At 34.5% G+C, this 26,912-nt stretch overlaps 3 protein-coding genes across 3 annotated transcripts; all 3 read right to left on the minus strand.

Moving 5' to 3' along the window:
- Positions 1–2,432: 2,432 nt before the first annotated feature.
- Positions 2,433–8,112, minus strand: LOC132705144 (uncharacterized PE-PGRS family protein PE_PGRS54-like). The gene is made up of 6 exons (XM_060675579.1): positions 8,023–8,112; positions 7,227–7,767; positions 3,692–3,795; positions 3,286–3,633; positions 2,993–3,227; positions 2,433–2,890 (listed from the first exon to the last, which is right to left on the minus strand). The coding sequence occupies exons 1-6, from the start codon at positions 8,032–8,034 to the stop codon at positions 2,724–2,726; spliced, it is 1,407 nt and encodes a 468-aa protein (XP_060531562.1). The 5' UTR covers positions 8,035–8,112; the 3' UTR covers positions 2,433–2,723.
- A 6,174-nt stretch (positions 8,113–14,286) lies between these two features.
- Positions 14,287–15,623, minus strand: LOC132704953 (uncharacterized). Its single transcript, XM_060675309.1, has 5 exons — positions 15,487–15,623; positions 15,231–15,348; positions 14,908–14,979; positions 14,512–14,625; positions 14,287–14,430 (listed from the first exon to the last, which is right to left on the minus strand). The coding sequence occupies exons 1-5, from the start codon at positions 15,496–15,498 to the stop codon at positions 14,366–14,368; spliced, it is 381 nt and encodes a 126-aa protein (XP_060531292.1). The 5' UTR covers positions 15,499–15,623; the 3' UTR covers positions 14,287–14,365.
- Positions 15,624–19,167: 3,544 nt separating this feature from the next.
- LOC132705433 (ctenidin-3-like) lies at positions 19,168–23,677 on the minus strand. The gene is made up of 4 exons (XM_060676019.1): positions 23,621–23,677; positions 22,666–22,777; positions 20,283–20,723; positions 19,168–19,624 (listed from the first exon to the last, which is right to left on the minus strand). Exons 1-4 carry the CDS (start codon positions 23,630–23,632, stop codon positions 19,476–19,478), a joined length of 714 nt encoding a protein of 237 aa, XP_060532002.1. The 5' UTR covers positions 23,633–23,677; the 3' UTR covers positions 19,168–19,475.
- Between the last annotated feature and the right edge of the window lie 3,235 nt (positions 23,678–26,912).

Below are 26,912 nucleotides of genomic sequence, written 5' to 3' on the forward strand. Positions count from 1 at the left end.
CTTCTGGATTCCTCCTGCGTCGGTTTTTGCTTAGTCGAAATTGCTAACGTTTCGCCAATCATCCTGTTGGCTTCTTCAGTTTCAGTCAAGCTCTGAAGGAGCCAACAGGATGATTGGCGAAACGTCAGCAATTTCGACTAAGCAAAAACCGACGCCTACTGACAAACAGCATTTAATTTAATTAATTTAATTAATTTAGTTAATTTAATGAACTAATAATTTTTTAAGGTAAATTACATTTTTCACAGGAACCCTAGTTTTTTTGGCACATTTTGAAATTAACATTTTAAAAACCGTTAAAAAATAAACTCACATTAAGAAGAAAACCAGACCATTAAATGGATTTTTATAAAAATAGATTATTGCATAGAAGGCTGTGCTTTTAAGCCCGGCACAAATACAAATTCTTATAGTTTGTACGTTTTGACCTGGATATTGGTTTTGTCATGTTATTGATTTACTTTATCATCGAAAATCATCAATTTACAAATGGAGAAAAAGCTAAAATGCTTCTAATATACGGCGAATGCAGAAAAAGTTCGTGCAGTAGAAAGAATATACCAAATCGTTTTTTTTTTATTATTATTTACGGGAGGCCTTCTAATTTTGTCGGGACGAATCGATTAGAATCTTGAAAGATTTTCAACAAGGCACATTGTTCAGACAATTTAAACTGTATTTTATAATGGAAAAAGTTGAATGTGCCTCCCCAAGTACAGGATTATTTTTTATATTTGCGTACCCACCTACAGGGGTTAACGGAAGATACCTAGAAAACCCTTTAATACAAAACTTGCATAATTTTGGAGACTTGTAAAAGAAAATATTTTTTGTATCACCCTATATATTTTTTGTTATAACAAAAGCCGTTCTTGAATTATTTAAGTATAAATTTTTGATTAACTAAACAGATATTGATCGAGATGGCCGGACATTCAGTGTGACTTATTCTATAGCTTTAGTTTAAATACAAACATTCAATTAAGAAAATGGGTTACTCAGAGGAAGAAAAGCTTTAACAAGTTCGTCATATTATAAGATTCCGTCCACTTTAAAATATTATAAATATCACCCTTAGAAATTTATTCCGATTCAAGACTTATCTGAAGGAAATAAAATTCAATAGTTACAATTTTGTCAAGAAATGTCGAGGCATAAATCAGAGGACTTTTTAGGAAACATTATTAAATCAGAGAAACCAGTAAGAATACAGGGTCGTAGATCGTCCTGTGTGGTGTGGTATGCTGGTCAACCAAATAATCGGACCGATTTTTCTTGATGAATAGATCAATTCAATACATTGATTTTTTTTTTAATTCCCGTTCGCCAATACATTAACCTCGCTTGTCAGCAAGATTGGCCGCCGCCCCTTAATATTGATCCAAGTTACTGAATACCTAAATGACGGATATGATCATTGGATAGGCAGACATGGCAAAATTCAGTGTCCGGCTAATAGAACGGAGCTAAACCCTCTTGATAATTTCCTCTGGGGATGTTTGTTATTGTCGATATTATGTTCTCTAGAATTATTAGTATTATTGGATAATTAATAATTATTAAAATGAAAAAGACGAAGCTTTTCTTACTCTGAGTCACCCATTTTCCTGAAACGCCTGGCCAACTCGATCAATCTGTTTAGTTAATCAAAAATTTAAACTTAAATAATTCATAACAGAAAATATATAGGGTGTTCGTTCTAAAAATACTGTTTCTAACTCTGTGATGCGCATTCGTTTTCTTTTTCAAGTTTTGTTTTAACGGTTTTTCTCGGTGACTGCGTTTAACCCCCTATAGGTGTGTAGGCAATAATAAAAAATAACCCTGTACTTACTAAAGAATAAACGAGGAAATATTTTTTTTAAATATGCAAATTATGAGTTTGTAACGCATATTTCTAATTGGATGAACGTAATTAATAGACCGGGCACCGAAAGAATTTATATATATTTTAATGAAATTGTAGTTCACTGAAAATTTTATATAGGCTAAGACATTGCAAAGTTGAATCACATTGTGTTAAATTCATCATTTATTTAAATGTTAGAAGCGTCTCGAGATCGCATTAAATTATAGAGGCTGGCGAAATTAAAGAAAACTTTGCCGGGATTGAATTTTCTGATCATGTCATAAGAATATTTCAATAACTGCTTAATTATTAATAGTCTAATTATAATTGATAACTTAATCGCTATTATGATTGGCAAAATCGCCTACTTGCGCTTTAATGGCTTTTTTAATACCATGCAACATATTTTCCCATAATATTTGGAATTTATTTAGCAGCGATCACCGCCGCGGGTAACTTCAATACCGCCAAGTCATTCTTGCAAAGGCCGCGAATCGGACTCGACATAGCCACCTTTTCATTTTCTTTAACTCGCATATCATTTATCTCCCTCAAATCTCGGATGCTTTATGAGTTATAAAATAGCGCGTACGTCAATAAAAACTAATTTTTTTTCTCGATACTTTCATTATATTCTTTTCTTTTTCACATTTGCAATTTTAAAAACTATAAATAAATATATACACAAACAACAACAATCAGTAAACGAGGCAGTCATGGTTTCGGCCCATCGTGCGTCAACGCGAAGTAGAAGAAGAAGAAAGGAAGTAAGAGAAGTTACGGAAGAGTTACGAGGCGATAAGCGAAACGGTGACAAAGGAGCGTCGATGCACATCTGGGAGACTAGTGTAGGGTAAAACTATTCGCGTTGTCGTCAGTAGTATTTCTGTAGAGGCAATCCTTGGAGCGTTGGACCCCAAATCTTTTCGGCTTTGATCTTTCCGGAAGGTCCAGCGACGAGAACATCTACCGCTTTGGGTCCGCGTACCTCAGCTCCAGCTTCACTTACTCCAATAGTGCCACCGCCTTTGGTTACGACGGCTGCAAATAAACACAGATTAAACTTCCCCAACCGAACAGGATATTAAAGAAATTATCTTAGCCTCTTAAGTAATTTTTAATTTAACTAATGCTAAAACTTACCGGCACCAATTGGAGCTGCGATAGCGGGGGCTGCGATCGCCAAGGGTGCAATGGCTGGAGCAGCTAAACCGATTGGGGCTGCGATGCCGGCGGTGCCAATAATCCCACCGGCCCTCTCGGGGCCTGCCAAGATGGCACCGGCACTAGTCGCTCCTGTCAAAATTGATCCGGCTGTCTTTGGTCCTTCGATTATGGCACCGGTAGATTGAGGTCCGGCCAAAATAGCACCAGTGGCCTTAAAAATAATTATTAAGGTAATTTAGATAAGATCGGTAAAAACAATGGACACGTACTTTCGGTGCGCTCAAGACCGCTCCGGCGGAGATACCTCCGCTGATCAATGCTGGGGCTGCGATTCTTGGAGCGCCAATGGCAATTGGAGCCTCGATCCTCGGGGCGGCAATGGCAATGGGGGCTGCGATTCTGGAAGCGGCTATGGCCGGAGCAGCTAGGAGAGTTGGACGAGCCACGAGTTCAGGCCCTCTCACGAGAATTTCTCCCCCGAGAGATCCCAATCCCAAACCGCCGAGAGATCCCAATTCTGCTCCTCTAAGAGCGCCTAATTCTAACCCTTTAAGGTCTATTAATCCAAGCCCGCTAGGTTTGGACAGGGCCATGCTGGCGAAGGTTGCAAAAAGTACCTAAATTGAATGTAAATTAAATTATATTTCGAATGTAGATGCGTGCGATGTCACTTACCAAGTTTCTGATCATCGTGCGACCGTTATCACCCAACCAAAACAGTATGATAAAGGCTAAAAAGAACTCGGTGTATATAAACCATTTTAATGACCTTCGTGCTCCTGGTACAGAATTGTTTGCAAGAAAATTAAAAAAAAATGTTTCAAATGCAACAAGCGCATATGCGAAAATCCACGCAGAATGTTGCGTCAGTCTGTGTTAATGCTCTAGAAGAGGCGAGCCGCCATTCGCGACGTAGGTTTTTATGCTAGCATATATAGGATTTCCATTAGAATGTCCGACGCGAAAAAATGGATCTTTTTTTGGATACGAAAATTCCCTTTGCTTCCGATAGTTCGCGATCGGGGAAAATTAAATCGAATTTCGTTGCAAAAAATGCCGGTGAATAAAAACCTGGTATAAAGATATTTCAGAATTGAGTTGGGTTGACTTTTATTTATGTTGGGGGTGTCTACTTTCTACAAATCATTGAAATTGTTGTTTTTCAATATAAAATGTTTATTATATATAAAATTAAATTATAATATATAAAATATAATTTTCTCGAATGTGTTCTGAAACATAACTTAATAATATCTTAATTTAATTGATTATAACATAATAATAATATTAAATTTTAACAAATATTTTCTTAAGGTAAGAAATTTTAAAATGTATTATAATTTTACAATTTTTGTGATGGTACGGTTTTAATTCGAGAGCTGTATCTATCTACGAGTGACGAAAAAATAGTTGACTAAGTTATTGCGGAGGAGTTATAATGGAAAGAAAGCCTTCTACCAATATAAGAAGTCGGGTCTATTAATCGTATAGGTAGGTAGGTAATTACACCAATTTAAGTGGGCAGGAACTTTGCCACATTAGCTCTTATCCTACAGGGGACTGAGTCACCTAATTGTAAATATCACACACGCATACATTTTAATGAGAAAATAAATCCAAGCAAAATGTCTTCACATAAAGGTTTTAAGTCCATTTTTTTGTGTGAGAATATTCATTTTTAACTTCGTATATTTTCTTCTCCCATCTTACATATCTAACACGTTGTTTTTATTATTATTTACTGATTTACCTGTATATTAATATTAGCTACATATGAATTTATCGTCTCTAACAAATATCCTTAAGCAAGTCAAATGAATTTTTTGCATAACGAAACCCAAATTGCTGAGGAAACAAATTATTAAAAAAAAAACTTGATACATATACACTGTGAGTGCAATTTATAAAGATTATTCTAGGTTTTCGTTTATTTATTTGACCTTAACGTTGTCAAAATTGCTCGCGAGAAAAAAGCAAGTCGATTATATTGTCGACAAAAAAGAAACAATATCACTAAACGAAAAATCGTGGTTGTTTAGAATATCCAATTTGACCAATACATTCTCCTAATTTAATAAGAATTATGCAATATACGGTTATTCTTTAACTGAGAAAATTTTATATATCAGTTAAAATATCATTGGGGCGAGAATGACTTTATAAGACAAGAGTCCACTACCATAGACCAGCCTGTAATGATAGTGCAATATCCTATAAAACCGTAATAACATTAGAATTTTATTATAGGTGTGGCTTCCACAAATAGTCACAAGCGTGACCGTTAAAAGTGTTCTTTGTGTAACTTTCGTAACCTTAGCAATGAATACTGAACAATGTGCGGTTGTAACATGCCCTATAACGTATATAAAAATATGTTTTTAAGATGTGAAAACAAAAATTTGGTAAATTATGAAGGATACCTGTGAAGAAGTGAAATTTAAGCAATAAGCAGCGTGATTTTAATATGCAGGGTGACCCACAAAATGTTGACAAATATCTACTTTTATTTTCAGTGCAACAGATATAGATATATTTCATGTATATCTAAGTGTCACATCTATCTATCTATCAATAATCATGCGTGTAAACCAAATAATATCTATAACATTTTCCCATTTATGAAATTCTTTATAATTTTAACGAATGAACTTTCTTTTGTAAAAAAAGGCCGGTTTAACAAGTGTATATAGTAATTCCCAAAAGTACTAATACACGTTCATGAAAAAAATAAATATTAAAAACAAACGAAAAGGCCGCCAAAAAAATTATTAGGATAATTTTCTATTAGGGTAATATTCCGAATATTCATAGTCTTCAAAGCATTACAATTTTTCCATCCAAATTAGCCTTACGTTTAATTACTCGGCGTGTTAACACGAGATGTGTATCAAAGACATTAAAGTAATTTACCACTTAAATTATACGCCCGAATATTACATATTTGAATTTGTTTTGTAGTTTAGTAGTGAGCGTGTATTCTCCGAAAATGAAAAACAGGTATAAATTTTGCATTTTCTGAACAAGAGATTTTGTGTGACGTTTATTTGAGAAGCATTACTATTATTATTTAGAAGTTAAGTTAACTAATATGCCCATTGTTGTCTTTTTTTCCTTCACTTTCTTATTTCGTGTTTTAATATATTTCGAAACGCCAATCAAGAACGCAACGAAAAACGTGGTTGGCACCATCTAGCGGTCAAATTGTTAAACATTGCATCGCTGTTGGGTGCGTTCTTTACCGTTTGTTTTTGAAACTAACCAGAATTCACAATTACTGTTCGGCAAGACGGTTAAAATAAATTTTGTGTTTGTATTCTGTTAGAATTTGGCAAGAACCGAGAATATGGTGGAAGTTTCCAACCGGCACAAGTTTGCCACAAATGAAACGAAAAGAAATTAAGATTCTAACAGTATGTCACCTACGACGACCGATATAAGTAAAATGTGTTTGTTTAAATGCTGCATAGCGAAAAATTTGGTGGAAAACTTTCGGATTTTTGCTAGTCTACTACATTTCGTTTTTTATTGGGTACCACAACTACTATAAAAAAATAGATCATATGGTAGATAATCCAGAAGACGACGACGAGAAACAAAAATTTGGTTATTATATCTTTTTTCATTGTGTGACTGTCGAATGTCACGTGTTAAAAACAATTTAGCATACTGCCGAGCAAAAATGGCGTTTGAATTATTTGGCTACCCTGGCGCATGCACCCGTTTCTGAAATTTAAATTTGTGACCCATTTCCTTTGTTTTTAAAATTATCTGAGACAATATAATCAAAGGTAAGGGTAAATTTAGTAAATAACAGAATAAATAAATAAATAAAAATGGCATAAGTAATAATATTATTAAAGTATAAATGAAAGCGAGAACCCTTTTCAATTGCCATATTAAGTTAACTCTATTAAATCACAAACACAATTTATTGTATTAGGGTCTATACTTTTCTCAATTAAATTTTGATTGATCGTTCCGCATAGACGAGCACTTATAACAAATAAAATAATAAAACCATAGTTTTAACGAAAAAACTGTTTTATTTTTATAAAAAATATATATACAAAAAATTTGAAAACATTTGTTTACTAGTTAAAATTGAAAATTTCCTGGTTGGCAGACCCCTTACCAGTGACCTCCCCAGCCTGAAAAAGATGATAATTTTTTGTTATATCTATCAGATCCAATGGCGCGCATAAAAACTAACCACCATCGCCTCTCCATTGACCGTCATCACCATCGCCCCTGTATTGGCCGTCATCACCACCGTCCCAACGTCCGTCATTTCCACCGTCCCAACGTCCGTCATTTCCACCATCCCAACGGCCATCATTGCCATTGTCCCAACGTCCATCATTGCCATCGTCCCATCGGCCATCATTACCATTGTCCCAGCGTCCGTCATCACCATCCCAACGACCATCGCCGCCATCTCCTCCCCATCCACCAGCTCCACGGCCTAAGGCATCAGGTCCAATAGGTCCATTAGGAGTAATAATTCCAGAGGGGCCTTTCAAGATGATTTCACCACCACGTCCACGTCCGTCTCCCCTCCACTGACCATCGTCACCGCCGAAACGGTTACCTCGCCATTGACCATCGTCACCTCCCCATCCTCCTCCTCCTACTCTACCGGCACCTCTACCATCGGGTCCAATCGGACCATGAGGAGTGATTATTCCTGAGGGGCCTTTAAGGATAATGCCTCCAGCTTGTACATAAGCCGCTAGGGCGAGGGTTGCTACAACCTAGGCGTAAAAATTCTGTCATAAGCTTCGCGTTGTTGCGTTCTTAGTTAAAATGTAAAAAATGAAAAACGTACTCAATCTACTATTACGAAAATATTTTGGAAATAGCCTATATGAATACAACCGAAATTGACGTTGGCGCACATGATATTTTTCACTAGAGAAAAAATGAAATAATCCGTGAAATCTCACTGTCGTTCCGCACTTTATACGTTTTTTACCAAGCACATTCACGGACTTGCCACTATTACTTACCAGGTACTTCATATCAGTCTATTTACTTAACTAAGACAAGACTATAATTCATGGTGGTATCCACCCTAGCTTATATAGATCAAAGTGTGGCCTTCAAATTACAACAAGGAAAATGCGTTAACTCTCAAACAAAATAGTTTCTGTTAAGGGTCATTACCATAATAAAATGCAGTGGTGGAGACAATAATTAACGCAATGTGATTTGTGCGATATGTAAAAAAAAATGGCGCAAAGGTTCCTTGGTAACAGTACTGTCTTTTAAAATCTTCTGTAGTGTCGCGCTCACCGCTTTCAGTTTAAATTAAATATTTTCCTACAGAAATATCAAAAGGTAAGTATGTAAATATCAAAAGCATTGGATTTTCAAAATTAGCAAAAATATTCATCATTAGTTAGTCTTGTAAATACCCCAATGCAAAAAAAAACCTTCCAACAAAAATAAGTCCTTTGTGCTATGTTTATTTAACTTAATTTTACGAAAATTCCAATTAAATTACTCGTTAGTATTTGTCCAACTGATGCGACTCAATGAAATCATTTGGCAGAATTCGACGCCAACGCTGAACATCAAATAACTATATATAATATATTTTTATTTGAGTTATTAAAAAAATTAAACACCAAAAAGTTGCCAATATCCGCGACTTAACTAAAATTTTCCGAATTTTATTGCTCCTTTGTTTTTTTAAACTCTACAGTTCACTTTAGATCAATTCAAAATGGTCATTACCGATTCAGTTATCGAAGGAGCCCAAAGCCAATACATTGTTTTTTAAACATCTGCTATAAAATTAATGTTTTTTTTTTACTTTAAACTCGAGAGAGTGCAAAAATTACATACATTTTAATACGCTTATTGCACATTTGATAACTACTCCATAACAAAATATTCTAATTAAAAATAAATTAAACTGTTTAGAACACATTTATTTATATTTATAAAAAAAATAATGCCCATGATTTTAATAATATTTTCCTCTCGCGTTGTAGATATTTATTGCCATGTAGTAAATCTTGACCACTGCTCAAGCGCTTCAAAAAATTTTGAAATTGTTATTTAATGATGTTAATGTTGGAGTTTTAATACATTAAATTAATTTACAAAATATTAACTAAAATAAAAAAAACTAATTAAACATCATTACAATTACAATACAACATAAATAATATTTATTAAATGCATGAAACAAATGTAGGGCTTAATAACGTCTTTCTGATAGCTGTGAAGGCATAAATGTTCCAGAAAATTTAGGAAATATTAAAAAAAGCAACTATTTGTGATAAAAAATTATAAGAATTCTCTAGGTACGAACGAAAAAAATACGGGGAGAATTCCTTGTTTAAAATAAAGTGTAGTTTGTTATATAAACGTTGAGTCAAAAGGAAACGAAAATATATAAGACAATAAAATATTACGGAAGCATTACTGTGTAAAACCACACTTTTTGCATTTTTTTAATTTGTTTAAAATGGGTGCACGGAATTGAGTTAGACTGAGAAAATTATTTAGAAAATTATGTCTCCTTCGTTTTTTTTTTTTTTCATAATACCTACTTACCGTTTAAAAATAAAAATATAAAATTTAGAGCAAAGCATAACGAGATAACAAAATTTATTAGATAAAAAAAATCGAATGGCCTGCCCTCAATTCTTAAGGCGCTTCTTATTATTTCTAAAAAACGAACAATTTAATTAAAATTTTATTATCCAATCGTTTAATGTTTGGGGAGTTACGCTAATGCAAAAACGGGAAATATGGGTTTTATGCACGGGCATAAAAATGGTTACATTTTACTATTTTGAAGTACAAAATTTATTTTTTTCCATTTCATTACGTGAGTTTTTTTTTTAATTTATTATATTGTTCTATTTGTTTTTTAAAAAAAAATAATTTTTCCGCAGTATTTGTAGCGCGATATCTCTCTATTGGTTGACTTTTGATCCATCGTTTATATAACAAACTACTTTTTATTATAAGCAAGGAATCAACAACTTGAGTTTTTCGGATAGGTTTCGAAACACCATGTACATATAAATAAATATTTTTTCACGATCTAAGATTGTTATTTACAAAACTGCTGCTGGTTTCTTCAGAGCTTTACTGAAACTGAAGAAGCCAAGAGGATGATTGGCGAAACGTCAGCACGTTCGACTCAACAACAACCGATGCGACGCCTGTGGACGTTTCTTTGAAAAATTGTGTAAGATAATTTAAGAAATCGTTTTTAGCACTAGCGAATAAGTTTTTATTTTGAGATCCGTTAAGTAAAACATATCATCTAGATTGGACATCATCGAAAATCATTCCCTGTGCATTACACGTCGATGATTTCAGCTGCAAGCTGCCGCCATATTTCATGAACTGAAAACAGACAGTACTAGTCCTTAGCTCAAAATATTCTATGATTAATTGAAGGGAAGAAACAACTAATTTATAATATAATTACGTAATAAGATAATTATCGTCTATATAAGTTAAAAGGTATTATGTGAGAGTAATTCGTGATAGCTTTTGTCACTAAAGCGACAAATAATAAACGCGGCGTTTTAATTCATTTACCACAGCAGGTGAAAATAAGCAATAAACCTTTTGGATCATTTGTACCCTTGGTAAATATCCCAACACGTGATTCCGGAATAAACCAATTATTGTTTGTTATAAGAGGCTTGCGCGCTCTCCGACGAATTCCAAAGATTTCAAAAATGGGTGTGGGAATACAACAGTCTGTTACGCCCTGCTTTTTTGTTAAATTCTCTTGCGGCGTAACAAAGAGATATACGGTAATTAGCATTTTTATAAAAGTACGGAAATGATCGAAAAGCCTTGTCAAATATTAGTTTGTTTTGTGGCGACATTAAAATGGTGCAAATTTAACGTATGCGAATCGAATCGACGGACGCGGCTATTAATAGCTTATTAATTCTTACTATCTCCTTAACAAGTAGGTATAGCCAACTAGATGTGACCGGACCACTGATTTTCATACATACAGTGAACTCGATGTAAACTGGAATGAAAAAGACGGTTGGTAATGGGGATTGTTGTCTTTGTGTTCTTCATATTTTCGTTAAATATTTATAAAAAAAAAATTATAATAATGTAATTGCTCGACAACTTCAGAAAAAGAAAGAAAATTTATCTAAATAAGTCTTTTTGGTCGTGAAACGCTTGTATTATGTGGTTTTGATAAATATATACAAATATAGAATAATTGCCGGAGAGATGGCGACTTTCCATGTCACTGTTACTTCAACTATCTGTTTGTTACGTGTCGTATACATCGTACTCAATTTTCAGTAGAAAACCGTTGAACCATTGAAACCAGATATATTTTGTATTTCTCGGAAAAGGGAAAAAAATTATTTTCAAAATATCCGTTAACAAAAACGCCTAAAAAAAACCCAAACATGTGGAAAAATTTGCAAATCATATAAAACACCTTCTCATTCCACGTATCTGCCATTAGAATTAACGTGTACAAGGAAACGAAACCCCACTACTACCCGAACCCATCTCAGTAAAATTTGTCTCATGGCCTCGATTAGCGGAACCATACCAATTTAGTTCACTTTTTACAAATTCCAACTTATGTGTCGGACTTCGACGGACTAATCGAAACTCTACAAACTTTTAAAGTACGTAGTAGTAGTAGAAAAAGCGAAGAAATCTAAAATTGCACTTTTCCAGAAAGTTCACCAACATTTTATCATGATATAACATTCCAGTACAGAGGATATTTTCGTGAAGAAATTCTTAAAATAAAATTTGGTGATTATTCAGTTGTATTTAAACACGGTCGAGCTTAATGAGGCTCATTTCACATTCTTACAATCAAAAATTTACAAGTAACTTTGGCACAAAATATCAAATAATATCCATTCACTTTGTTTCTGCACGTTATGCATAATTGCTTTAATCGAATTTCAGATGATTAAGGAAAGATGCAATATACGAGTGCACCATAATTTAAGATGATTTTTCGCAAATAAATATTATATAACTAAATCCGATTGTCGCTCCAATTTAAATAACACGCCTCTGATAATTGTTAATTTAAATACTTCGAATAATTGGTAAAAAAATACATTAAAGGTCAAAGAATGTGAATGATATCTGTATATCTAACACACTTAATAACTTGCCTTTTAAGCATTAAATTTATATGAATTTTCTAGAACATTTAAAACATTTGTTTAACACATGTGCACTGTTGGAGAAAAGTTGCGGCGGTTACAGGCAAAAGTCAGCGCAGTGGGCGCTGGACATTAAAGATGGTTGCGAGACGCTTCTGATAAATATATACAAATATAGAAAATTGCGGGAGAGATGATCACTTTCCTTGTCACTGTAATTTCAACTATCTGTTTGTTATATGTATATATCGAAATTATTTTTCAGTAGATTTTTGTACCTCCCGAAGTTAACCTAAAACAAAAAAGAAGGAAAAATAACGGAGAAACTGATTGAATAAGAAAACTATAGATTAATGAGTTGAGAAAAAAGTAAGAATGCATAGTCATCAGCGGATGATATTTCACATGAGTTATTGACGATGGATTCTGGAAATTAACAATCCCCTTTTTATCGATATTTTAAGCGCCACCCGGCGTGTAGATAGCTATACGAATTTATTGATTTATAGTTAATGTTATTTTCACCTAATTTACATGTTGCGTCAATAAAATTCCACGCACAATTACCAGCAAGCCCTCGTATAAGGAACACAACAAGCAACAACAACAACAGCCTTTACAACAAAGGTGTGTTCGTCCAGGGCGTTTAAAAATTTCGGAAATTATTAAAACGTATAGTGTCCTTTGTACGGTTTTTACATTTTTATCTGCTAGTGGGTGTATTACATTTCTACTTTTACTACTATTAATTGGAATATTAACAAAGTCGCATTAAATTAGTACCTGTTGTTGAATTAAATACAATGTTATAGCTCATTGGCGGAACATTGATAAAGTTGCTTCTCGTAATGAAAAATTTTGGTCATAAGGTAAGTTATTGTTAATAGAATACAAAGTATTGACCAATAAAAAAGACACTATAAGTGAAATTAAGTTGGTATTTCTATTTGATATCTGAAGTTTCGGCATGACCTTGCATAAATATTTCTTAAATAAAATCTCAAGATTAAGGAAACATATCAGCCTTGTAGTTCTAACGAAAAAATCGAAGAAAAACCGTATCACTTTTCCTTTTAGTTTCAAAATTTCCAATTTAGCAACCGCAGTAAACAACAGATAAATCACATGCTGTACAACAGCTTTTAGATTACATTAATTACAATGGACGCTGACAAGAAGGGAATCCGAATTTTTCATGGCAAAAGAGGTTGTTACTGTTTAGTTTATTCAAACTACAAGTGCGACATCTATCAAGGCCTGGTCAAACTAATTCAATCTAATTCAATCAATATTCAGGACTGAATTAACGCACAACAAAAATTTGTAAATTCGAACTAAACTTTTCAAAACGTCAGACACTACTTCAAGACAACAAACATTTTAAAAATGGAGCCCCATTTATGTTTATTACCTAAATATAAAACATTCATTCTTTTAATTATACGCGCGACATCTATCAAGTCCTGGATAAATTAAATCAAACAGTGCGTAGGCAAAATCATTCAGGATTAAGGACGGTCGATTTCTACAGTACGTTTGGCTATGAATTAATAGAGAGTGCTGAATTTCTACATTATACAGTATTAGTTATATATTATTTTAAATTAATTTCAGTCCTATTTACCAATAATTATCAATCGAATAGGGAAATGCACAGTATCATGTTGACTGTTCATCGCACCGTTAAAATAATATTTGCTTTCAAATACGTTAATTAATTAACTAAAAGTTGTGGAACACGTACTATTGAACGCATGTTTTGCTCGTCAATAGTCACTCAAAAAGGATAAACAACATTTATGCACCATTTGCAATAGTAGATATTTGCAAAAATAAAAATGATATTTAAACAGGGCCTTCGCACTATGAAGAATGTTTTTATCCGCTACCGCCGAATTTTTACAGAAGTTCTTAACGTTGTAAAATTTTTATTTTACGTAGTAGTAATCGTACTGGATGTTTTTTTACAAATTTTAATGAAATTAAGGTTTTTTTTCTTATTTTGCCTATTTAGCAAAATATATTATTTTTCCCAAAATGAAAACTGCTTTCCTTTACGGAAAACTAGTTTCATATTTGTTTTGCTAAACCAGAACGAAAAATACATTTGTTTATAATAATAACCAAAAAACCGGCGTATAATCAGTCATTGTATTGAACACAGTTTAGGGTTGTAACACATATCTAATCCGTGGTCCAACGAAGCGATTCACAAGCCTTTGCCCCCCAATCCTCTTAAGGTTGGTCCCCATATGCGTTCAGCAAGAATTTTTCCTGGAAATAACAGTTTCGGTAAACGAACATTCGGAAAGTTTCGTAAATATCGGCGATAAGTTATCTATCGGTTATAGTTACCAGAAGGTCCAGCAACCAGAGCGGGTTTGGCTGGTGGTCCTCTAATGGCGGCACCCAATTCGCTAACACCGATTATGCCTCTACCATTGGTGATGCGCTCAAGTCCTAATCCATCTTAAACAATACGTTATTTTCCCCCGATATTAATAAGTTTTGATCTACTTGCGAATTCTACTACAGATATATTTAATGTAATGTATGTTTTATTTTTTCCTTTCTTTTTTTCAAAAAAATAGGAAAAAGTTATACTATTTGTATTTTTGTTTTGGTACCACATAAACACTAATACAAACTGTCTGGCGTTAAAACCCCATTTCCAACTAAGGCATATAGAAATCAATCTAAGGGTTGATTAGGGCTTTGCCCTATATGTCAACTATTCCAATATAAACTTACCTTCAATTCCGAGGCCACGAAGACGCCCCAGCCCTCTAATATCCCCAAGACCTTCCAGTCCTAGACCCAGATCTGCATGATAAATATATTTTAAAGTTACATTTTTACAAAAAAAAAAATTCTGATAGCTTTAGGATTTGGTAAATTGGTTTTTAAATGTTCGTGTTCTTGAAAAAATAGTCACAACTCATAAATAAATATTAGCAATTTTGTTAAATTAAGAAGAAAAAATGTCAATTTCCTCTATAAAACTTGTCCATTTGTATACCACTTATGTCAGTATAGGATTAATCTTAGTCAGTGATTCAAATATGAAGAATTACCTAGACCTCTGGGTCCAATCGGTCCCCTTGAAGTAACGATCCCTGATGGGCCCTTGAGAATAAGCCCATCGAGATTGGCAACGACGTATCCGAAGATAGTGAAAATGGTTGCAAAAATCTGTTGATAAATATAGAAAATATATTGTTCATAAGAAAAGTTCTCAAATGAACTTCCTAATAGTCGGAGTTTAAAAAATTGTGTTTAATTGTTTAATTATTACAGTTAAAAAGTAGGTTCCCAAATTTCCATTCTTACCAGAACCTTCATTTTGAAATATCGTGTCAATATCTGGAATCGAACTGATATCGGTTTCTACGAGCACCCCTATTATATAGTTTAATTTATCCCTTGTCAACCTTGGAAAATCATAACAGTCAACATCTACAATGTTATTTACAAATTTTGCAAAACAAAGGTGATGCAAAACAGTCGAAAGCAATATCACCCAAACCTGACTGGTAATAAATTTATTTTATATGCACACATATTAAATACATTGAATAAAAATTGCATAGACCAAAACTAGAAATATTTTATACACACCACTGTCTTCGTACTCAAAAAAATAAAACAAAAAGGAAAAGGAAAATAAATATGGTGAAAACAGATTTTCCGTGAAATATTTCCAACCATTGCATTAGAGAAATCATTTAATAATACTTTTTACAATTATCAGTGTTGAAGAATTTAAAGCTGCATTTTCCACGTTTCACTAAAAGAATTAATGAAATTATTTTATTGCATTGCATAGATAACAATATTCTTCCCAAAAAAGGGAAACAATTTTAAAGAATTTTCGTGTTTCTATCGAATAATTCCCACCACGCTACTCCAAGAAATGAAAATGAAACAGTTTTGGTTAGTTTCCTATGGCTGAGTGGTTCAAAAATGAACTTTAAAAAGTAATTTAGAAATAAAATGTTCTATAAAATGTAAAACCAATCTTACCATGACATGTTATGAAAGTGTTTAATATCCTATTTTTTATGTTTCAGTAGCTGAATATTTTATATTCATACAAATGCAAAACAATTGTATTTTTTTTGTAAAGTTACCGATATTGTGTTGTTTGTCGATTGAATTGAGTAAGTTGTTTTTCACAAAAATCATTAACATACAGTGCTATTAATATTAATTAAGATTAGTGGCTTAGAGAGCAGCTCATTATCACTGTCAAAGTAGACATAGAAAATTTGTTTCGCTTGCAGACGGAACCGAAAAACTTTTACAAATTCAAATTAAGCGCCTAGCCTACTGTCTCCGTTTCACGCAATACCGTCGTTAAATAAACTATAACGTTAATTAAGTCGACGTGCATGCACGGTACCATATAAATAACTATGGTAGGTACCGATTTCGCAAAACACAACTCAGGAATTGTCGTTATAAACGCTCGACTTGATTCACGCGGATGTGGTAAACGACCCTAATAAACAAATTTCCAAAAAATCGGGAGCACTACCTAATTAAATCTAATCATTTAACACATCAAGTTAAGTTTCCCAAATCGAAATTATTAATTAATTAATAATTATAAAACTTAAATTTTGTGTTAAAAATGTGTAGTTAATAGGCACGCAAAAAATTACTAAAAACTTACTGTAGCTAATTATAGGCGGCATTAGATCCGATTCAGTTTTTCGGCACTGATTATAGATTTTAGGAGTTTGATTTGGCATGAGCCAGGCGTGTGTTTAATAAACGCTGTCTGAGGAACTTTATCAACGTGTTGCACGCCCTTGCTACGACCATTAGTCTTTGGGTAAATTTTTGTGAAACAGTAGGAGTGAGTGAGTGATGTGCGACTAGCCTAACCTAACCTAACTAACAAATGTCATAATAACATCTTAAAGTGACACTTTGCGACTTCAATTCAATTCAATGTTGCGTTTTACAGAAAACTGTTGGGCTCGATTACCAGGATCATTCGCCCATTGCCGACTTCCGTCGAGGATCTTCGATATTCTCCAGAGAAGGAAATGTCGAGGATTTGCGGATCTTCTCTAGCAAAGGAGACTGATTTTTGAAGTTGTAAATGTCGAAGGTTTTCGGATCTTCTTCAGCGAAGGAGTTCTTTGAAGTTCTAGCTAATATACATAATGACTAAAACCAACCCAAAGACCATGAGCTAGCAAATCCAAAAGCGGTTATAAGCAGATACCACATGCATCAAGAAATCTAACCACAAGTCGTGCAACAAAATCCATACATCCAGGGTGAAAAAGTGCAGAAAAGGCACTAATAGGAGCGGGTAAGCTGGCCTCAGTGAGGGACTCATACAAAATTTGGGAGTTATTCCGGTGCAGAGCACAATCAAACAAAATATGTTCAATATCTCCCACCTCTCCACAAGCACACCGATTAGATGGTTTTACGTTTATCTTGGAACTACAATGATTACTCCTCATTCTGCACACTGTTGTAATCTCCTTTCTGGACAGCTGCAATTTATGGAACCATGGAACTGTTGGAGGATTCTTATAAGCTGCACTATAAAGCCTGCCCTTTGAACGGAACCAATCTTTCCACTTGATGGTCCAGATATGCCACATCTTTACTCTAATTATCAGGATAAATTCACTGAAAGGGGGCCTTAAATTCTGGCTTCTGAGGCTATTCTATCCACCGTTTCATTATGTCTTATCCCCGAATGGCTTGGAATCCAGCATAACGATATTTTCCGCCCAAGTCTGTGCTTCAAAATGTCAATCTTTGCTTAAACATCTAGTAGAATGTAGCTGTTGGAGGCTTCAACCGCGCTGCATTCGGAGATCTGCAGGGCACTTTTGGAATCGGAGACAATTACTGCCTGTTTAATATTATAATCTAGGGCGCAACTAATAGCTACCATTTCTGCAGAGCAAATACAAAACGCGCTATTCAACGCATGCCCGACCCTTACATTGAGAGACGGAACAAATACTCCAAAGCCAACTCTATCATCTTGTCCCTTAGAAGCATCGGTAAATATAAATGTCTCTTCCCCGGTCCACATTTTGAAACAAAATTCCCGAAACTCAGTTTCATTTAGACCCACCCCTTTCTCAAGTTTGGAATCAACAAAATTAATAGGCGTAAGCTGAGGGGCCACGCTAGAACGTCTCCACTATCAATAATATTATGATATGTGGCGGTGTACTCAAATGCCTCAACTAAGGGTAATTTCGCCTTCCTTCTAAAAAAGTTATGATTTTCTTGATAGGCAATATTTAGCCGTTGGGTAGCTAAGAAACTAGGATTATTTCTAATTCTATGGGACTTGACTAAAAACTTAGAAGCCAACATAATCCTCCTCACCTCCAAACTTGTTTCGCAAGCCTCTCCCAATAAAATATTAATTGGAGTTGATTTCATCATACCCAATGCCACTCTTAACGCCTGATATTCAATCCTATCCAGACCAGACAGGGTTGTTTTCCGCGACTTGTGACTACTTTTGAATAGGAAGTAACAAATATAATTGTGAAGATTATAGAATGTCCCCAATGCTTCAAACTCCATTTTTGGTAAATAATATAGAAGAGAGATGAAGTTGCACTTGAACGTTTAATTTTTTCGAAGCAATGACTACTCAATTGAAGGCCCAAAGAATTTTCGCGGATTCTTTCGCGGATTCTTTCGCGAAAAACCAGAAGTTTAAAAGTCGGCTGAGTATTTTCAAGTTTGTATAATTTTAAAACCTCAAAATATTCTTTGCCCTAGTAAATTTTCGTTCTGTAAAGTCACATGTTCTCAGTATGGCACCTATTGTTTATATATTTGTATAACACATTTGCTGTTTCTCTGTATCATATTGACAAGTCACTTTGACCGATGTCTTTAATATAGTTACGTAGTTCGCATGCATCACAATCAAAATTATTAATGATTAAATATGTGAATTAATTATTCGGCTATTTTTACTCAATCTTGGGAAGTAAGTAAAAAAACGCAGGGTTTAATAATGTACATTTAATAACGCATATTGGTACATTTTGTACAATAAAATAAAAACGTTTAATTACAAAAGAACTATACATATTAAATAACATAATACCAAAATCGTGGCAGTAATACTTAAGGAAAAATCACAGGTAAACTTACTAGACCGTTGCTGTGAGAAATACTGTATTTTAACTGTACATTTCAGTACCTAAAAACCAGTATTTTTCAAGCATTTTGTTTTTGGAAAATTCAAGGTCACGACTAAGTTTACTACAAAAAAACTTAATACTGTATATCGAATATTTTGCCTAGGTCGTGATTTAGTAATAACCATGTCCGCCGCCATGTCCAGATGGAAGACCATAGAGACCGTCAGCAACGATTTTTCCTGATGAACCTTTAATAATAACTGGTACTGTGACGGGTCCTCTAAGTATGCCACCTTCGTGGGCAATGGCTCCGGCGGAGACTGCAGAAAGCAAAATATATAAATACATTCGTCAAATACGTAAATAAATCTAAAAGGTACTATAATTCACCGGAAACTTTAAACCACCCCACACGAATTAGTATACATTTTAATACTATGGTGAAGTTATTTACAAAGCTTAGTGATATTTAGGTAAAGCTCAAAGTAAATGTATTCTACTAAGGACCAAATAAGAATTATTTATCTTATGTACACCCTAACGGCGCTATGCCAAAATTCTGTTGGAATTATGTTATTTGTCCCTTCCTAGTAACCATAATGTGTGACGTGTTTGCTTAAGAATTTTGGCAGCCGCTGGTGGAATCAACCCAAATAGTAAATTAAGGCGATGTTAGTACAAATATCACCCAGCCTCAGTGATTAAAGAAGTTAATAGTTTGCGTGTAAAAATGCAAACATACCATAGTACTATTGTTTTTGTTTCTCTAGTAGTGTTTACCTAGAATAAAAAATGCGCGTCGTTAAAAACTAAACTTCGTTACTATGGTATACGGCGAACAAAATACTGCAAACGCAAAATGGGGAGATTTTAAGTAGAGCAAAAAAAAAATACCTTCCTCTGCCAGTTTCAAAATTTACGTTTAGTATATTATTAAAGGGTGATATTAAAAATGAAACTCTCCAAACCACTACTTACCTCCATATCCACCATATCCGCCGTGACCACCTCCGTAACCTCCATGACCACCTCCATATCCGCCACCAAGACCGCCTCCGTGTCCACCTCCGAAACCACCTCCCAATCCGCCTCCAAGACCGGCGTCGGAACCTTCGGCAACGGTGACTGGTCCTTGTACGGCTCCTACAATGTTAGCACCTCCTTGGGTGGGTCCGATTACGCTGGCAGTTCCCTGCGATGGTCCTACGATGCTGGCCGGGCCTTGTTGAGGTCCCACAAGGTGGGTTGGTCCATTAGCGGGTCCTTGGACGTTGTTAGGTCCTTCCTGGGGTCCAACGAGGGTCTTGGGGCCCGCGGCGGGGCCAGCTACGTAGGTGGGACCTGCTCCTAAAGCGAGGAAGGTTCCTCCTCCGCAACCGCCACCACCTCCAGCTCCACCGTGGCATCCTTCACCGCCTTCTGCAAGTAAATGCAAGTAGATAACGTTTTGTATGGCAAGGTTCTGCACTTGGTTTTATTTTTTATTACAGAAATTCGTTCTTCCGCTCTAATAAGCTCAAGATTTCTGACAAGGTTGAACTAAACTCCAATTTATCAAGCGTTAATTGAAATTGTTCTTTTCCATATTTAAGATTACTATGTGGAAGCTATCAAATTCGACCTTCAGCAGTAACGATCGATTTTGATTTTTTTTTTTTAGTATTTTTTCGATTTTACGACGTTTCTGCGATAATTTTTTAAATTATTGTTGCGATATGTGAAAAAGTTTTTGATCTGGCGTAGAACCCAGCCTTGGTAGAAAGAAAGCTTCTATAAAATGACAAGTTTCGTCGTTACTCGGTCTATATGATCGTTTTGTAATAATAGGAACGGAAACTTAAGCAACTCCTTGAATAATTATTACTGGGCGTAGCATTCGATGGACGGAAACGCACATATAATCAAAATAATTGGAACAGAAACTGAAAATTGCGAAAACTACCCGTGTACCAGTGCGAATACACGCTTGCGTTTGCGCAATACATAACAATATAATGGTCGCAATTACGCTCCAATTCTACATTACATTACTTTCGATATTTTCGTTAAGTATATATATCGCGTATACGATATACTCGGTTATTATGTATTCTATATTTATCTAACAATTTGGTAAGCGGTTAATTATAATTACGCCGGCAAATTGTTGCAGTTTCACCGAATGAAGTTTAGTTTACGCCTTTGTTAAGTCCCAATGTGAGTATACACGGTGTCCCATGATTACCGGGTTAATGATTCTCGGTACTTCGCTATTGTACGGTATTTATATTAAAAATAACTCTTTGAAATACGAATTTAAATATAGTGATGGTATCTAGTACAAGTAGTAGATTTTTATTATGTTTTAATTCATTTGTCGAAAACCACGGTATGACGTGTTTTTAGGAAATTTAAAAAAAAATCTTTAGACGTCAGTCTGAAGGCTCTTTGAAAACATCACGAAATTGAAAGAAGATTTAAAAAAGTTGGTATTTTGCAAACCTAAATCGCGAATTTTTATTTAATCTGCATTACGATTATCCACGAATGCAAATTTCCCGATTAAAAATAGGGAAGTAAAATAATCAATTAATATTCACTTGGACTAAACAAAACTTGTCTAAAATCTTAATATTTTTACCCAAGGAATTTGCAGCTTAACTGTGTGCGATTAATCATGGGACATGGTATATACCATAAGTGTGTATTTACGGTATCGGCACTGAATAGTCGCCAAACACCATAAACGCCTGCTTTCTAAGTATACCGGGACCTCTGATTTCACCGGTGCTCTACCGGGTTAACGGGTAACAAATAAAACACTTCTCGCAATAAAATTGCAGTTTTCACCAAGACCGAGCGTTTTACATAAAAGCAATTTAAATTTTAAATATCTCTCTACCGTCCAGCTCGATTGTAACAATTTATCTGGCGCCGTAAAATTTATTTTTTCGACGAAACTAAAGCGTCGCGTAATGCGGTAAACTAATTAAGGAAATATGTTGAAAACTTGAGACTCTCGCACACCACCGTCTGTCGCGCAATATCGCCGCGTTCCGTAAAAATCGATTTAATTAGCGTCACTTAAACTGATTTGGAGATAGAATCGCTTAAGGTATAACATGCGTAGAAAGTGAAGCTTGCCTTTTTTTGCACGCGGCGAGATAGGGATCCGAGATCTATCGAGAAAACCGACACTATTGTTCTGTAAATTAATTAAATGCGACATTTAAAGAAACGTGAGAACGGCTTACGTCGGAATCGTATTTGTAGAAGGAGCTCTAGAATGTATACGTAACCGGTCTGTTTGTTTTCTCGAGTGAATATGATTTTCTTTAGATTTTTTCGATTTTGGAACTGTTAATATAATTCGTGTGCTTACCAAGTCCGCCATATCCGCCATGTCCGCCTCCATGTCCGCCAATTAAAGCAATACCGTGGCCACCTGGGTAGGCGGAGGCAATGCTCGCTACCGCGGCAATAATGGCAACAACCTATGGATAAGAAGTGTCATTATCATAATCTATTATTAATTGAACTGTGTCGATGGTCAAGACTTGTATCTAAAATAAAAAATCGAAATGAAACTTGACCGATTTTCATATTCGATTAGGTTTAAAATGTTACGGTATTTTTTTTCTTGGTAGAGTATACGCGTAAATACGCGAAAAGTCCAAGAATCTAAAAATTCAAATTTTTTTCGAAAAATCAACACGGAGAAAATTTTGTTGCAGCCAGTAACGAAAACATTTATTAGAAACGATTTTAATGACACTGTAGTTACAAACAAAACTAATTGGAAAAACGATCTTGAACCTATTTCTTGAGATACTTAACGGTCCATGTAAGAAAAGGGAAATGAAGAGTGGTTTACAAACTGCGGCAGGCATACATATTTTTGAAATTTTCTTGATAAAGCTTTTCAATTTTAACACACAAAACATTTAACAATGCACCTATTTTGGATCTTGGAGCGCTCTGTATCACAAGTACTTTGCATAAGACCCATATTTACATTAAACAAGAACAATTAACCTCAAGTTTGTTTTTTGTTTTCATTGCTGAATTAAAAACAATTAAAAGCAAAATGATTTCTGCAATACATGTGAGAAAAAGAATATTGGGAAATAAAATAAATTATGTACTAAATCTGCCTTACATAGCTTATGTAGGACATGTATTTCGTGAAAAATTTTGAAATTTATATTTCACTCCTCTTCACCGTACAAAAATAAGCGTTGTCACCAGTAACATGCTTTGAACATAATTTTGTCACTAAAACAATGCGTGTCGTTTGCAACAAAACGTGCAAGACACAAAACAGTTAAAGCACTCACCAGGACTTTCATGGCGGTTTTCGTATGTAAGTTGGATGACCGACCAAACTGCAAGAAGTGATGTCCATCGAGTGGCCGCCAGCCGCTTTTATACCATTCCAAGCTGAAGATTGGGGATGGGGTATCCAAATCTACACACAATAATCGCCTATGGTGGTGGCGTTTTCGAAAAAATGGATTACATATTGGGGCAGCCACTCTCCGACATATTTCGGCTCAGTTATCGCCTGTGGCGCCTCGCCTACTCCATTTTTTATTCCGTTACCATATAGCGATAGTATTATTTGTTGTTTTGCGTTGCTTAAACGTGAAAGAAAATTATGGCCGCCGATTTAATCGCGGTTCACGACGTTTCCATTTAATGTTGATTTTTCGAATTTTGGCATACGTTGGGAAACGTTAAGAAATAGTGCGAATGCGATAAACGAGCGATTTGGATCGCGGCAAATCTTGTCCGAACCGTTAATGCTTCTTTATTATTTTGGGGCACCGCATTTTTGAAGGATGTTCGTGATGATTATTTTCCAACGAGTGTTACTTAAGTTAATCGTAAACGGATGGGACCCAGTTCGTATGTTTTTTATTATTTCATCTTTGCGGAAAGTTGCTTACTCTCAAATAATTAATTGCGTGGTCATCCTAATAAAAATTAAGAAGAAAGTGTAATGTTTTGCTTTTAAGATGCTTAATTAATGAAAAATTTTGCATTGTGCGGCTCTCTAACTCCAGTAAATCAAAGAAAGTTTTGTTTGTTTTTTGTTTTGTTTTTGATATCAGAAAATTATATATATATATATATATATATATATATATATATATATATATATATATATATATATATATATATATATATATATATATATATATATATATATATATATATATATATATATATAGCTAGTTTGCCGATTACCTTCAAATTTAGCACACTTAGTAGTAATGTCCTTTTGAACTTTTAGACCAAATTTCATTTAAAATTCTTAACGCCGAAGGGCCTTAGCTGCCCACGACCTGACGAAAATATCCTCAAACTCACAATTTACGCCAAAAGCTCGTTTTGGTTAGTTAAATTTAAATTAAAAAAAAATTAAATTCAAATCGACACGATCTGACTCGTAACTCAGAGTTTCTAATCTGTGCTAGATGCTTCTGACAGTTTTTTAAGGTTAAGGTAAGAGTAAAAGTTATCATATTTATTATCTCCAGGAACCCTTTAATTTTTTTAAGGGACATATTGCAATACATATGTCGTAGCTATAGGCATATAACCATAGGTATATAATGATTTGCCAGTTTGGTCAGTTAGTGTCAGTGTTCTCTGTGTTTGGTATGTACGCATTTTAGTAACTCTGTTAGTGTAATATTTATAAAACATTGCATTTTCCAACCACTACAGACATGTAATAATAAATTGTAAGTAAATAAAATTTTTATGCCATTATTTTGTTGAATTCAAATTTTAATATTGTTACAACAGGTTCATATACTTGCATTAAGTAAAGCAAATAGGACAGAAAGAATCCGTTATAAATAAATGGTTAATATCAATTTCTGTTTTACCGTTGGTTAAGTTTGACGGTGGTGTTTATGGTAGAAAAGGTGGTCTAATTTAGTTGCGATTGGATTAAACCGGGTTAAGAAACGAAACGGGATGCTAAAAAATTAACCAAAACCCATAAAACCACTCGATGAATTACTGCCCGATGTACATGTTAAACACAACCCCGCATTTTTTTCCATTTTTCCATTATATAGCAATACATATTGTTTACACCTAACCTAAAATACATTCGGATATATATATATATATATATATATATATATATATATATATATATATATATATATATATATATATATATATATATATATATATATATATATATATATATATATATATATATATATATATATATATATATATATATAGGGTTTTTTACAGCTGTCGCTGTCTCCCTTCTCTCCACCTACGCCTCCATCCATCTCTGTCTTGCCATTCATCTACGATACCTCTTTTTACCATAGATTCATCTACTTCATCCCTCCAAGATCTTCTGGGTCTACCCCTTTTCCTTCTACCTATGGGGCTCCATTCTGTTATCTTGCGTATCCACCTATTTCTGTCCGTTCTTCTTACATGCCCATACCATATCAATCTCTTATCTTCAATCAATGTTAAGGTATCTTTCTTGATACCCATTCGCTGCCTGATCTCCTCGTTTCTTACTTTGTCTATTCTCGAAATTCTACAACTTCTCCTCCAGTATTCCATTTCAGTGGCCTGTATTTTACTTTTTTTAGTTTTCCGCGCCGTATGTCATTACGCTCTGTACTATGGTGTTAAATATATGTGATTTGGTGTGTCGAGTGATGTGTCTATCCCAAAGTATTGGATTTAGTTGTCTGATACAGTTTCGCGTCTGGCCTAGTCTACTGTTCATTTCTTCCTCTGTTGTCCCTTTTTGAGATATTATGAAACCTAAGTATTTGAAATTTTTGGTTCTCTTTATTTGATTATTTTCATCGACTTGTAGGTAGTTTTCTCCATCTTCTGTTGTTGCCAGGTATTCCGTTTTCGAGAAATTTATTTCCATTCCATTTTTTTCATATTCTTCCTTCAGTTTTCGTAACATGTAACTTAGGTCTTCTTCGTCTTGTGCGAGTACAACTTGGTCGTCCGCGAAATTTAACGTGAAAAGACAGTCGCCTCTGATTGGAATTCCCATTTGTTCACATTTTTTCTTCCATGGTTTTAGGATCTCCTCTAGAAATATTTTAAACAATATTGGTGATGTGAAGCATCCTTGTAGCAGCCCTTTTGTTGTTTTAAAGCTTTTTGAGAGTCTATCTTCGATTTTTGTAGATATTTGGTTTCCTTCAAACATTTTTTTAACGGTCTCTATTACTTTTTGTGGCAATCCGATGGTCTTCATTGCCTTCCATAGTATCCCCCTGGGTATGGTGTCGTATGCTTTTTTTAGGTCTATAAAGGCTAAGTGAACCGCTCTATTTTTAGCCATTTTCTTCTCTATCACTTGTTGTAATGTATATATGTGGTCTATACAAGATCGACCCGCCGTAAAATCTGTTTGTTCTTCTCCAACAATGCCTCCTGGGCCGGCAGCTTTATTATTCTTCATATTTTTAATGGCCATTTTTACTTCTTCTAAGCTAAGATCTATATCCTTTTGTTCGTCTGATGTTGTCTCCGAGTTTACTCCAATAAAAGTAGGTCTATCCTCTGTTAGCAGTTTTTTGTAGTATATTTCCCACATAGTATCTGGTATGTATT

The sequence above is a fragment of the Cylas formicarius genome, unplaced genomic scaffold (assembly GCF_029955315.1).
Source record: "Cylas formicarius isolate icCylForm1 unplaced genomic scaffold, icCylForm1.1 PGA_scaffold_7__23_contigs__length_41026272, whole genome shotgun sequence".
Lineage (NCBI taxonomy): Eukaryota > Metazoa > Arthropoda > Insecta > Coleoptera > Brentidae > Cylas > Cylas formicarius.

Coding starts and splice junctions, on each gene's coding strand:
- LOC132705144 (XM_060675579.1), bottom strand. Junction 3,796..7,226: donor TCAATGGAGAGGCGATGGTG/GTTAGTTTTTAT, acceptor ATTCTGTACCAG/GAGCACGAAGGTCATTAAAA. Junction 3,228..3,285: donor CGGTCTTGAGCGCACCGAAA/GTACGTGTCCAT, acceptor ATTATTTTTAAG/GCCACTGGTGCTATTTTGGC.
- LOC132704953 (XM_060675309.1), bottom strand. Junction 14,980..15,230: donor GATTGGACCCAGAGGTCTAG/GTAATTCTTCAT, acceptor TTTATCATGCAG/ATCTGGGTCTAGGACTGGAA. Junction 14,431..14,511: donor TCTGGTTGCTGGACCTTCTG/GTAACTATAACC, acceptor TGTTATTTCCAG/GAAAAATTCTTGCTGAACGC.
- LOC132705433 (XM_060676019.1), bottom strand. Junction 20,724..22,665: donor TGGCGGATATGGCGGACTTG/GTAAGCACACGA, acceptor ATTTACTTGCAG/AAGGCGGTGAAGGATGCCAC. Junction 19,625..20,282: donor CGGATATGGTGGATATGGAG/GTAAGTAGTGGT, acceptor TGCTTTCTGCAG/TCTCCGCCGGAGCCATTGCC.